The 14,201-nt window shown below is 36.4% G+C and overlaps 1 protein-coding gene across 1 annotated transcript in view; it reads left to right on the forward strand.

Moving 5' to 3' along the window:
• Window positions 1-14,201, forward strand: part of LOC149415702 (uncharacterized) — a 67,436-nt gene that overhangs the window by 40,354 nt on the left and 12,881 nt on the right. The window contains exons 3-4 of the mRNA XM_089642421.1: window positions 13,336-13,538; window positions 14,034-14,174. Of these exons, the coding sequence (XP_089498547.1) occupies window positions 13,336-13,538; window positions 14,034-14,174 (344 nt within the window). The remainder of the gene's footprint in view (window positions 1-13,335; window positions 13,539-14,033; window positions 14,175-14,201) is intronic.

Raw genomic sequence — 14,201 nt, forward strand, 5'->3', positions numbered from 1 at the left:
TCCCAGGCACATTGAAGTAAGGCGCCAAAACGTTGGCCTTTCTTCAACTGTGGCAGAAACACTGCCCGACATCAAGAAATTCTCCTCATTTAATCATCTTATTCAAACTACCTGCCGGATACATCGTTCTATTAAAAGGTGTCGTGGAAAAAGCCACGAACAACCTGATAATCATTTAAGAACCGATGAAATCAAGGAAGCAGAGGCCCGATGGGCAAGAAAATGTCAAGAAGAGACATTTTATCATGACATAAATGCGCTCCAGAAAGGAGATCCACTACCAAGTGACAGTAGGCTCAAAGCCTTGAGCCCCTTCCTTGGACCTGACGGCCTACTGAGGATGAACTCAAGAATACGAGCCCTCAGTAACGTGCCCCAAGCAGTGCGGACACCAATAATTTTGGATGGTGATCATGCATATGCACGACTTCTGGTGAGACGTCATCACCAGGAAGCCGATCATCCGAATAAGGAGAGAACAATGGCTGAGGTGCGAGGCAGCTACCATGTGCTGCGACTGCGAACAAATATTCGCAAGATCGCCCACAACTGCCCCACCTGCAAGATGCGCAGGAGCAAGCCAGCCCCCCCTCTGATGGGGCCCTTGCCGCCATCAAGGCTAGCCCACCATGTTCCTCCATTCACCCCTGCTGCAGACGGCCGAGTGAGGACCGCCCGGATCCAGACGAGCACCGGATTTTACGTCCACCCCGATGTGAAGCTCGCTGTAATCCTGCCGGCCCCGCCTACCGATGCAACATCAACAGTACCACCAGCCCAGCACCATCCCAGAGGGACTGGCCGCCGCGGGCTGCAACGTACCAACAAACGTCCTATTTTTTAGTTCAGCATAGCTAAACGGGGGGAGTGTAACGGACGTAGTTGACCATATTATTTAATTTCATAAAAATTGTTTACTTTTATAAAATGTCCCTACTCCACGCCACTGGCAAAATCACCACTCCCCGCCACTGGTCATTTTGTCCAGTTTTCGGCCCAAGCGGCTTGAAAACTTTGACTCCGAATGGCTTCGATACCACATCGCCGGCTTACCTGCCGCGTGGATCAATGTCCAGCATTTTTTCTATGTAAATTTTACATAGAAAAATCAATTTTTAAACATTGCAAATATGTATATTTTACTTGTTCATCCCCTCGGCGGTAGTCAAATAAACACTATTTTCGATATACTACCGCTGAGGAGATATTAAAAAAGCTGTTTTTCACCCATATGTAAACCCATTTTTGAACAATATTTTTTACCTTTTTTGCGTGTACAAAAATCCAGGAACCTCGTAGCATAGTGAATCTTATCTCTTTCTGAGCGCTATGTTACGGGGGACCTCGGAAAAATACTAACTTAACATGTTTTACAAATTTGATCGCTTGAGATCATTTTTACACATTTATTTTACAAACATTTCTTATTTTTTGTCGTATCTTGGCAAACAAAAAATCTAGTTGTCAAGATACACATTCTCATAACTACTATGCTTTTAAACTATGTAATTGTCATTCATGTAAGCGTTCAAAATCTTTTCTAACTCGCAAATTTAAGCGACTACTGTCACCATTGCTATCGACAAAATGAATATGCAACATTTTGTCGAAGGCTATAAACGCATTGTTGGCGCGGGTACAACCCCCCACCACTTTTGGGCTCCTAGCCCAATGTCGGGCGCGAGTCAGGCTAATTAAATATAAGCAGCCACATAATTAAAAATAAATCAGTTCATCTTTACCACCAAAACCAAGCGTTTTATTATCTACAAGTGACTCCTGCCCAACATCTGCCTCACCTCGCCGAGTCTTCTGCTCCAAGATCTTCTGGTGTTACCTCTTCGAGACCAGCCGGCCCTCCTTTGGAAAACCGCCAACACCAGAAGCGAGCAGAGACGAAAGCACACCCAGTGCCCACCATTCACCAAGCCTGGGTGCGGGAGGCAGATTTCATCACAATATCAACTACAATCATCATCATCGGCCGTAAAGGAGCATTCTCATCGGTTGAAGACACGGTTTGGACCCGGCGCCTAAATCTACAGTCTTGTGCGGACTCCCGTCCAGTACAATAATTATAAACTTCTATTATTTAACTTCCTTCTCAGTTCTCAATCGCTGCCTACATACATTGTTGTCAGTGCGCGTGGTTGAGATGACTAGATTATTGTATTTGGTAATTACCAATTAATGTCACAATCTTTAGATCCATCATTAATTTATTACAATAATCTTTTCATCACCCATCCATTGGCATTGATGTTACACGATTTAAAACGCGCCGATTTTGTTCGTGAATATGGCGTTGTTGACGTCACGCCGGGCAACGGTCATGCTGAGGTTGTAGCAAGTTTGAACCGTTTAGGAATTCGTGATTTTAGATCATTTTTAAAATCAATAATTATTTATAAAAATATTAAAATTATACACTTTTAGTAAGATAATCAAAATCGAAAAAAAAACTTTAAATCTTCATTTTTTTTAACGGTAGATATATATAGTTTATGGTAATACACTATTGGGGGTATTGCAAGTGAGATCAGCGGATATACTCGTAGGTAGGGAAAAGAGATGAGAAATACCTGCAATTCAGACGTGGTCCCAATCTGGCTAATACCATTTCAGCAACGTTTTCGTTCATCAGGACACGAATACTAACTCCGTACAACTCTGGAATGTTGGTACCACACGTATACCATATGTATACTGTTCATCTAATCAAGGATAGTATTTCTTCGCTCGATGCCTTCAACTAATCGGAACACCACCCGGTTAATTTTAACCACACAATATGAACTCATATAATTTTATCATCCAATAAAAACTTGTGCTTAGTAAATTGCCCATATAAGTAGGAGCCCGAAAATGCTGTAGTTACTTAACAGTTAACAGCTGTTGAATGTTCTTTATGGTAAATGAATACCCAAAGGTACATTTACACATTTCACAAGGCACAAGACCTCATGTAACCGGTCGCGGTGGTTTCAAAATACATTAAAGTAACCACTAGCTTCATTGGTAATAATACACATTGTTTACGAAATCATAAAAATTTACCAACAAACTGTTAATTCCAGAATGAATGCGACAATACTATATAAAAGACAATAATGTCGTTTATAAACAAGTTAAAAAGAAGCGGCGCGCGCTCGATGTGCTCCTTGAGGTACGCTGGATGTTACTTCAATAATAGTAGACTAGCAGATGAAAACCCGCTCCGCGGGTTTTTGATGCTAGGCCCTGCGGGCGGCACTTTATTGGGCTTCGCCCAGTTTACTAACAACAGTTACATTTAATAAGTAGATATTAGATCAATTGGTAGATATAAAATAGTAAGACATTATGTAGTAGCCCGAGCGCGGACAACGAGAGGAACACCCTTCACCCCAACATAAATCTCGTCAATTAGAAAAATGTTTACACAAATGAAAAAATATCTTTGTTTTAAACCACTTTATTACATTTATAGACGTCGACCGGTTTCGGTTGAACTCAACCTTCATCAGGACAGTACAAATATAAACTAAAATATAATACAGAGGAAGATAATTAAGTAAACAATAAAGAAAGAGAAAGTATATAAATGTGAGGGAGAGAGCATCAGGGCAGCGGAGTAGGTAGTGGGGTCGGGGAGGGGTGGGGATTACCCAGGGAGAAAGGAAACATCTTTAAAATACTTTTACTGCCCTGATGCTCTCTCCCTCACATTTATATACTTTCTCTTTCTTTATTGTTTACTTAATTATCTTCCTCTGTATTATATTTTAGTTTATATTTGTACTGTCCTGATGAAGGTTGAGTTCAACCGAAACCGGTCGACGTCTATAAATGTAATAAAGTGGTTTAAAACAAAGATATTTTTTCATTTGTGTAATAATGTCAAGCCACAAAGTGTTTGCTTCCTTCGATAAGAAAAATGTTTCCTCTCCCATACCACCGAAATGATTTCATTTTTAAATCGAAGTTAAATTGAAAAAAAAATATATATATATGTAATTCGGAAATAAAAAATATCAACATATTACAATATTACATATAACTTTGCTGAAATAATAAACTCTTACCAAAAGATTGTCAAAGTAAATAATTTTTTTTAAATATATTAAGGATTATTTTATCGGGATAATTCCTAAAAATCTACACATTTGGGTGAAATAGTATTACGCTCTTACCAAAAGATTGTAAAAGTAAATACTCATACAACAAACTCTCTTAAAAATTTTTCAAAGAAAAAATTCTTAGGCGGAAAAACCTTATATGTGGGATAAATTGACCCGAAAAACCAAACTATTGTAAGCAAGTACCTACAATTTATTATACTTTTATTTTTTATAATTTACAACATAATATTATATACTTTCATTAGGAAAGAATCTCTTTATAAACAATATTGTCCGTATACCAATCAGTCGGAATTTGCCCTTGTCTGGAACCGTCAATAATCTGTATAAATAACGATGACTGCGTTCGTACTCTGGAACAGGCAACGTACAACTGTCCATGAGAAAATACTGGTTCAGGAAGTAACAGTCCACCCCGTTTAAAAGTTTGTCCTTGAGATTTATTGATGGTCATTGCATAAGCTAATTTGACTGGAAACTGTTTCCTGCACATATTGAATTGTATTGTAACATCTGACAAAGTGTTTAAGTAAATTCTAGGAATGAAATGTACTGTACCTTTTCTGTTCCCCGTAATGATTTCGGCTTGAATTAGGTTACAGGTGAAATTTTTAATAACCATTCTTGTTCCATTGCAAAGGCCACCACCAACAGATAAAATTCTAAGTAACATAATGATGGAACCTATTTTAAGATTTAATATGTGTGGTGGAAAGCCATTTGGGTTTATAAAATTTAAATATTCAACAGGAAAGTTAGCCTGCTCGTTATAATCTAAATTTCCTTCTTCATTAATGATGGTATCAACAGAATGAAAAGTCTTCATTTGTCCTTCTAATCGTTGAAGTAAGTCCTCATTGATTGCACAAACATGACTATTTTTGGGGCACAAAATGGTACGTTGACTCATCAATAAGGCATCAGCAGTTGCATGTGTCTCACCATATATACATTGAATAATATCTTGGCAAATATTTACATTGGGAATAAGCACAGATGACTAATGTTCCTTCTGCGGGAGGAAGTTTTCCATCTCCCAAGTCCAAAAGCCATTTAGAAAATATGTTTTCACTTTCTAAAGCTCTGAAATTTGTTTTTAATTGAAAAGTTTTGAAATGGTAACAAAGTATGCTGCTTTTTATGCAAGCGGCAATTAATTGTCCTCGTGAAGCACGTCGACACACTGGAAGGATCTGACGAGTCTCCGCCCAAAACAATAACTTTGTTACCAAAGACAGAATCACTTCCCATGATATCACGTATAGTACGCTCAATTACTTTACAGCTACACCTGGGGCCATCGGTGCTTCATCCCGTATTATAATATCTCTTTCTGTTATAATTTTCCGGTTCTTTGATGTGACCTTACATGTTGTATTGTCCTGTAAACTGAGGGGTAAATTAAAAGCAGTATGACACGTTACCCCACCTGGAAGCAAGATAGCTGCAATGCCTGTCCAAGCGACTGATAAAACTTTTTTACCTTTTCCTCTTAGAGTGAATTAAAATTTCGTAAAGGTATGTTTTCCCTGTTCCTCCTGGGCCATCAATGAAGAAACATTTATTGTCATCATTTTCATCTGAAAAAAACTTTCAAAAATAGAATTATATACTTGAAGTTGTTCGTCATTGAGTTTGGCAGCCATCAATTCACCTAAAGTGTTTTCAGAAATTACATTAAAATCAGTCACTTGTCCAAAACTGCAACTTTCATCAGGTTCAGGTAAGCCCTGCATTCTGCAAGATGAATTCTCCTTCATAAGCATATCCTGCATGTTTAAAAGACAAAGATTAATAGCTGTTTCTTCAGCAACACAATGGTGAAAAAAATCTTCAGACATACATTTGTTGAAATCATTCCACAGCTGCAACGGGTCCGAAGGGAAACATTGTATTAAAAGTAAAACAAATAGATGTCGAAGAGTTTTAGGCATCAAATACAATGAAGCCTCCGTCATGCACTGCGTCCATTCTCCTATGTCATCAATGAGCTTCAGTTCACGCGCCGCATCACGAAAAGTAGCTAGTAAATTACCATCAACAGTTCGCAAAGATTCAAAGGATGTAGCTCCAGCCATCTTTATAAGAATCAGCCGTAAATGATACAGTTCTATATTTCTAGGAGAAATTGAAGGTATTCGTCCAATGATTTTGCCACCTCCCCGCTGTCGCCTCGTCCACTTTTTACCAGCTGAAAAGACATAATTATTTGGTACATCTTGATACAGAATAGAGCGTCCCTCAATATCTTGAAGATTCAATTGGAACCACGCTGTTAAAGAGGTGTTCCTTGTAGATGCTTCCCTGAGAGCCTGTTCCTCCCGCCCCTCTACAAAATACACAGATTGGCTGTCGGGTAAATGTAAAGCCAGAAGTAAAATTGAGTGAGATTGATCACGTATAGGATTTTCCATAATTTTCCAGAGAGCTTCAGGGGCACTTACATATCGACAGTTGATATATTGCTTAATTTCATCAAATTGAATAACCGCACTCTCCAAATTTCCAGCTTCTTATCTTATTTCGATTCTAGCACAATCAAAACCTTTAGATATATATTTATGAATATATTTAATACTGGCCACAGAGGAACAAATTTCAACATTAATATGAGCATCATATTTTTAGCTAAGGTATTCATTATATGGAACAACAAATCGATTGTCGATACGTTTATCCCGAACAACGTGATTTTCAGAAAAATTATCACGTCTCTTGTACTCTGGGTAGCCTGCGGAATTATTATCAGTAGAATCTTTAAATGATTTGGGGAATTTTTTAGAGCACTTACCGTCTACCATGCAGACTGACCTTGGATTAAGTACGCCACATGGTCCATGAATGTTATTTTTTAAAATAATACGGTACAAAGCCGAATTCTTCGGATGGGGTAGTTCTGCAGATACAATATCAGAAGCATTATCAATATCAGAAGCTGTATACAACTTATCTTGGCTGCAAAGTGTAAACACGCCATGTAGATGAGGGAGTCCTCTTTTTTGCTGTTCAATTGTATAAACCCAACAAATTACCTTTCCATACCATGTTTCTCAGTCATATCATGAATAAATTCCTTGATTTTTAGATGGAAAACCTTGGCTACTATATCAGGCCTGTCAGGGACCGATTGATAATGTTCCAATTCGGTTTGTATTTCTGGCCATTTGGGATTGCATGAAAACGTTATGAATAGATCAGGACGACCAAATTAACGTACCATTGCCATTGAATCTTGATAAAGTTTATTCATATGGAGTGGTCCACCAGTAAATGAAGATGGAAGAATGACTATATTACCTGCACGTACTCCTCAGTGGCTAAATTTCTTACATTGTCTTGCAAACCTTGGTAGCATTCCACTCTGAGTTGTCGTTGGTTTTTCCTAATGTAATCTAGGCGACCAGATTCATAAATAATGTAAGCATGAATTAAATACCGTTGAAAAAGTTTACCCGCATAATGGATTGGATTAAATATGTTTCTTCGCACTGCTAATTTACTTGCATAAAACTGCATGGCAGTTACAGTATGACGTTGAGCAGTACAGAAATCAGCATGATGCTGAAAGCCTGGGGTCCAACCACATTCACCTGATGGAAATAGTAGTGGGAAAACCATAGGATCTAAATGCTTTGATAAAGTTGCCAACCTTTGAAGTCCTTCAACATTTTTAGGATAAACAGCGATATCTATACCCGATGGTAAATTGCCGTCTCTGTCTGCTACGTATACCATGGCGATATCGTGTGAACTGGTTGGAGCATTGTACCTCCGTTGGTCATCAGCTGATGAACGTGTAAATAATAGACGTATATCTCTCACCTGCCCACCGTCACCCACAATGCGTAATTCTTCTTCCTCGACAGCTTCTTTTAGTTTCTTATACTGATGAGCATAAGGGCTTATTTGGCGTATTTCGCTATCAATTATTTGCATTATATTTTGATAGCAATTGGCATTAGATGGATGACTCATACGCACTGTACTCATACACTGTACTTATACTCATATACACTGACTCATACATACACTCATACAGGCTGTTAGCAGCCTCATCAGGATAATTTTTTATTTTTTTTTTTAAAAAGAAAGACAAACATTCCCGGGTTACGAATAACCTGACATCAATCTCGTACTACCACCACAGTAAGCCGAAAATGTTGCTTGTGTTGTGATGGAGGACTTAGCCAGCCGAGGAATTGAACACACTACGCCCGAGTGGGACCCAAGCGCGATGTCAACTCGGCCACCGACCGGTCATACATAAAGCTGAGCATAGGAAGGTATTTCACCTTCAACATGTATACTTCTGGAAGTAAGATGATAAACCTCACCAGAAATTTTTAAACAATATGGACCATTACCTGGGATATTAGCTATTTGCGCTCCAAATGAGGCAAATCCATTAGCACTGTTATATTGACGAATAAAATTCCTAAAGTTTTTAGATTGACTACAATCTCCTGTCAATAAGTGCTGGAGGATAAGCTAAAATTTGTGGTATTATTTTTCCATTATGACAGCAAGAATGTAACAGTTTACCTTTTTCAACTTCAAAATGAAGCGCCTTGCAATGCTCGATTGTACATTCTTTTGACATGACGCCGAAATAATTCTGTTCTGGAAGCACATAATTTGGATTATTGATTAAAGCACACTTCAAGAATACATTACATCTATTTGCTGTGGAAAACCGCCTTCTGGAATTATTGTGTTCAATTTGATTATCAGTCATATATTCTATTCGTCTTCGGGCACTTCGATCGCTTGGTAAACGTCCCTCTCTCATTCGAACATTCCGAAATTCGGCCAATTCTGGTAAAATATTGTCCACATTCCTTTTAGCCATAGTTATTAAATTGAAATAATAATCTGAAAACAAAATATTTCTTTTTAGTGACTTACAGGAACTTTTTAAAACAAATTTCTAGGTAAGCACGTCAATAATTCTGTAATTACTTAGATATTAAACATGATAGCGCATGGGGTCGGTGTTGTAATATCAAAAAATAATTAATTACGTATTTAAGTATCGAGTGGAACTGGTTATTTTTGCAGCCGGCTTTATAATGGTGGATTTATAATTATATATTATATTTATTATTTATAATTATATTTATGATTTATAATTATAATATATCTCACATTAAATAATCACACTGACATTGTACATTGCTTGACACTAACTGGCTATAAAAGTTTTTTACATTGATTGGAAATCCATATACGCTGGCAACACTGAACAATCTGTCTTTCGCGTGAATAATGATAAACTTCAAATTTTAATACGTAATTGTGGATAATTTTTACTGTAATGTAATGAATCCAATGGATTGTCAACTTTCTAAAACATATTTTCTTCGATATTATCCAAAAATTATATGAGCAGAAACGATGCTTTTGAAGAAATCTGGTGATCCTATTTTAGTATGAAATCGTGTCTTAATTTTCAAGTTAGCGGAATTTAACCGAAACAGACAATTTAAATTTGACCAATCAGAGGGCCTACATCGTCCAGACGCAAGAGTATTAATACTATCAGATTATTAATCTGTTTATATTATATATCTGTTTATAATATATCTGTTTATATTATATGTCTGCTAAGATAAAATGGTGTACCTAAAAATAACTTTTTGGTGCTAATAATTTCCTGTCGTTCCATATACATTGTAATTACATCAAAATTACGTTAAATAATTTAATTAATTATTACTTTGAGTCTATTTGTACACCAGTATTAAATAACTGAAAATTACTGCATCATCATATAAACACGAATGTGTTAACCTTTGCAAGATATATTTATAATACATAGCAAAATAATAATTCGACAAATTACTTCAACGAAGCTTTAAAAAAGTTTTCACAAAGAGACATTAGCAAAAGGTACCTGAAGACGTGGGTAGAAGTAGCTGTTTACAAAGTTGATTAAAATAAGGACCCCATCCTTAAAGCAAATGGATGATATCAAAGCCTGATAAAGCGAAACGTATTAAGGAGCACAAGTTTTCTGATTTTCAACGGATAAAGGAAAACGAAACATATTGCGTCATCAAATGATTTAATCGGACGGGGTAAATGTTCCCCACACGCTACATATTCGCACGTCCCACGCTGTAAACCACGGGGAAAAATATACCTACGTACAACCGAACCGCAAAGGATATTTGTAGGATATATATTTGTGATTTTCTATTATCCTTTATATTTATAGTTATAGTTTGTGTGAATAGTTGCTATTTAAACACACTTTTAAAACCATAATTACTAATTATCTGTAAGCAATCCATTATTACCAATTCTTTGATCTTTTCGTTCCAATTTCGTTCTATTTGGCAGTAGGTACAATAAATGATGCGTTATAAAATACACCCATTATTTTTGACTTAATATAGTATATCAAAATCATTAATATGCTAATTTTCAATATACAATAAACAGTACTTTCATCACGAGGTAAATGATAACTTGTTCAGAGATGGATGGTAGTATCGGTCCAGTTAGAATATAAAAAAGGCAATAAAATTTTAATAAAAAAATAAATTTACTGTTAACTAGTAACTGTCATTTTTTTAAACATTAACTAACTGACAAAAAATGGTAATTTAAATGAAAACTATAATTTACAAAATGTTATTTAATCTCGCTGTGACAATATAGAGCGCAGAATTAATTTATTTGCATAAAATTAAAAACTAGAAGCGCTAAACGATAAAATTACCTTTATTAAGACAGCGTTCACAGCGATGACATAGATAAATATTCCATTGTACCTACTGCGCAACATCGAAAACGGCATTCTGAAATAATGTCACGCGGAATCTCTGCCACATATTTCCGTTCTGAAATTCTAGACTCTGCTGTAATTCCTTTACTTGAATACGAAGCAGGACTATTTCTCAAATAAGCACACCATACCAAAAGGGTCGAACTTATAACATTTTTGGCCCGGTGTAGAAACTTTAAACGGTACACTAATTGTAAATACATTTTAGCCAGTACGACAATAATATTAAGTAATATAGAATAAAGTGCCTACTGAAGACGTTCAGTTATTTGCGAATTGTGCAGCGGCTGTAAAATTCATTAATTTATTACTTTTAGATATGAATTTTCGAATTTAACATTAATAGTTCTTTTTAATTTTTTTTATTATTGCTATGAAGTTTAATTTGTAGAACTCCATTTCACTTTTAAGTTTTTTAAATTTATATATTCAAAAATATTATTAATAGCGGTAATGCGTAGTAGAAATGTTAATTAAATTAAACTAAATTAAATTAAAATTATCACTCGGCAGAACTTGTTTTTTTTATAAATTGAATGTCAAAGTAACGTAAGTTTAAGTTTTTCAAGCAATACGCGATTACAAGATAGATCTGGTTCACTCAATATTGTAAAATATCAACTAATTTGACTTATTGAAAATCTGACTGAAAAACTGAAAATCCTGACTGAAAGAATATAGAGGCTTTGGTTTAGAAAATTAGTATAATATCTACAAATATTAGGCCCACCAGGACTACATAAAAGAAAAAAAATGGAAAATAGAAAAAAGGGTGAAGCCTTTACCGTAGTGAATTAAATTTGTGAACCAAAAATTTACTACGTGTCTACGCTGATAATTCAGAACAGAATGTTTAAAATAAAGCTGGTAGATTTGTTTTATGACTCGTCTCAAGACTCAAGTAAAATAATGATAATTAAATTTCATCAATAATCATTATCTCTCCGAAAAGGGTTCAATCAATTAGGTAATAAAAAATTACCACACTGCAAACAAAAAAGCTTTTCGTTTGTTCAGCGCCACCTTGAGAATAAGAACACAAGAACAGTAATTTCTTTTAGAATGATTAGTAAGTGGGAATGATATCACTGTCGATTCATTTCTAAAAGTATTTTTTTATAGATATGAATACCGCACAGAAGTTCCTGGAGCAAATGGGGGTATGGCATTCACATTCTTTTAAACGTTTTCTCCACACGGCCCGGTGGATAAAACACACCTAAGGGCTTCAGCCATCTGCTGGTGATGCTGTGGGGGGGTCTCTTTAGGGAAAGGAAGTTCTGGAAAGAAAAAAAGATATGAGGGGTGTATTTATCTGGGGTCAATGTGTCCAATAGTCCTCCACACAGGAGGTCCTATGGAGAGGGGTGGGTAGAAATCAGTATTTCCAGAAGTGCAAGACGTATGAATTCATCCCTACCACTATGGTGCAAGGCGGTGGATGACGTTGGATATGGAATGGACACTATTAAAGCCATTTATGCAGTTTTTTTTTTTTTGTTGTAAAGTATAACGTTATTTTTAAAACGGTTTCTAGTAACCGTTTATTTTGGGAAACCGGAACGCTTTCAGTTTTTTAAAAAGAAACCGAAACGCCCAACTCCAACACATATAATTCAACACAAGTAAATATATCGTATGTACTATCCTTGAAATATTTAGTATCTGTAAAGTTTTTCATCACTGTAACCAATGTACTGATTGTTTCCATAATGCAAAAATAATATTATTGAATATATTTAACAAAAAAATCACAGTTGATTAAACTTAGTAAAATTAATATATTTTATAATTCATTTTCAATAAATATATTTCAGTATTCATACACTTTATATTGATAACTCATTCCATCTGCACCTGTAGCAGATCCAGCACTGCCTATATTAATATCTCATCCCATCTGCTCCTGTTGTAGATCCAGCACGGCCTATATTTATAACTCATTCCATCCGCATCTGTTGTAGATCCAGAACTACTTATAAGTGAAGTATTAAACATTAGACAAACCTCTAAGTCTTCTTCAAACATTACTTAATTTTCAAAAAATAACACATTTGGCACTGCAGTGCCAACGCAGTTCTAGAATATTGTTTCCAATAAATTACCAGTAAATTAAGTAACTACAAAATTTACAGATGCGTGGTTAAAGCATAAAACACGTGTTGAATCAAATTTATTAAAAAACACCTGTAACATAATTTTCACGACACATTTCAATCTAACCTAACCTAACCACCAACATAACTTTGTTTGCTTTCCACCTAAAATTATAAATCCATATTTAATGAATTTCATAATTGTCATTCGTTTTATGTTATTAATAGGGACTTTTTGGTTTAAAATCTTCAAATCCGAAATAAAGTGTAGTATGAATATGTCGAGTGTACGAGGAAGTAAATAAATAAAAATGCAATTCTTCCCCAGATTGGAATCAAAGCGCTCCGGGCTCCGCGCGGCGCTCGCAGCCCGCATGGGGCGCGGCGGCCTGGGCCCCCTGGTGTCCGTGTCGAGCCCTCAGTCGCTGGGCAACCACGTGTTCATCGCGCCCCCGCCGCCCGGGCCCCCGCAGGAGGGCTCCTTCGTCAGTCGTAGGTCGCAGGCTGTGCACGCGCCCTACCTTGGCGTTGGTAAGTTCCTACAACATTCAACTTTCACTTTCAAATCATTCTATGCTTATTTATTACAATAGATGCTGTACATTTGTTATATGTCCTTGGATTGATATTTTTGTTTTTATTTCATAATAAGGTGGTCAAAAAGTTCACAGAAGTGGCATTTAGATTTGGGTGACATAATCGTATATCAAAGATACGCAGTTATCGTTAAAAAGTCTCGTATTATATTTCATAGTCATCAGATTTATTTGTATTATTTATTTATGTATTATTACATGGCTTTTACATTCAGTTGGAGAATTACCTTGCCGGCGGAACGCACGTATTACGCCGCGCGCCGTTTGTTTTTGAATATTCATTCCGAATACTATTACTTTGCTAAAAAAATGAGCGATCCAAGTTTATTTATGAATGAGCTTCATGTGCTCACTAATATAATAAAAGTGTTGAGCACCAAAGTTGACAGCCTAACAGCTGATGTTAAAGAAATAAAGTCAATACTACTAGTCGGTAGTGATAAAAGTGTACCTACATCGCGAGGCGAGGTAGATACATCGCTTACCGCCCGCCGCTGGGCCGATGTCACTGCCCCCCCGCCCCCGCCCCCACCGCCGTCCGCTCACCCGGCCGCCCGCACAGAGCAGAAAGGTACCGTAAACAAAGGCCGAATGTCTA

This window comes from Hesperophylax consimilis, chromosome 18 (genome assembly GCF_061612785.1).
Source record: "Hesperophylax consimilis isolate HC1 chromosome 18, BYU_Hcon_1.0, whole genome shotgun sequence".
Taxonomy (NCBI): domain Eukaryota; kingdom Metazoa; phylum Arthropoda; class Insecta; order Trichoptera; family Limnephilidae; genus Hesperophylax; species Hesperophylax consimilis.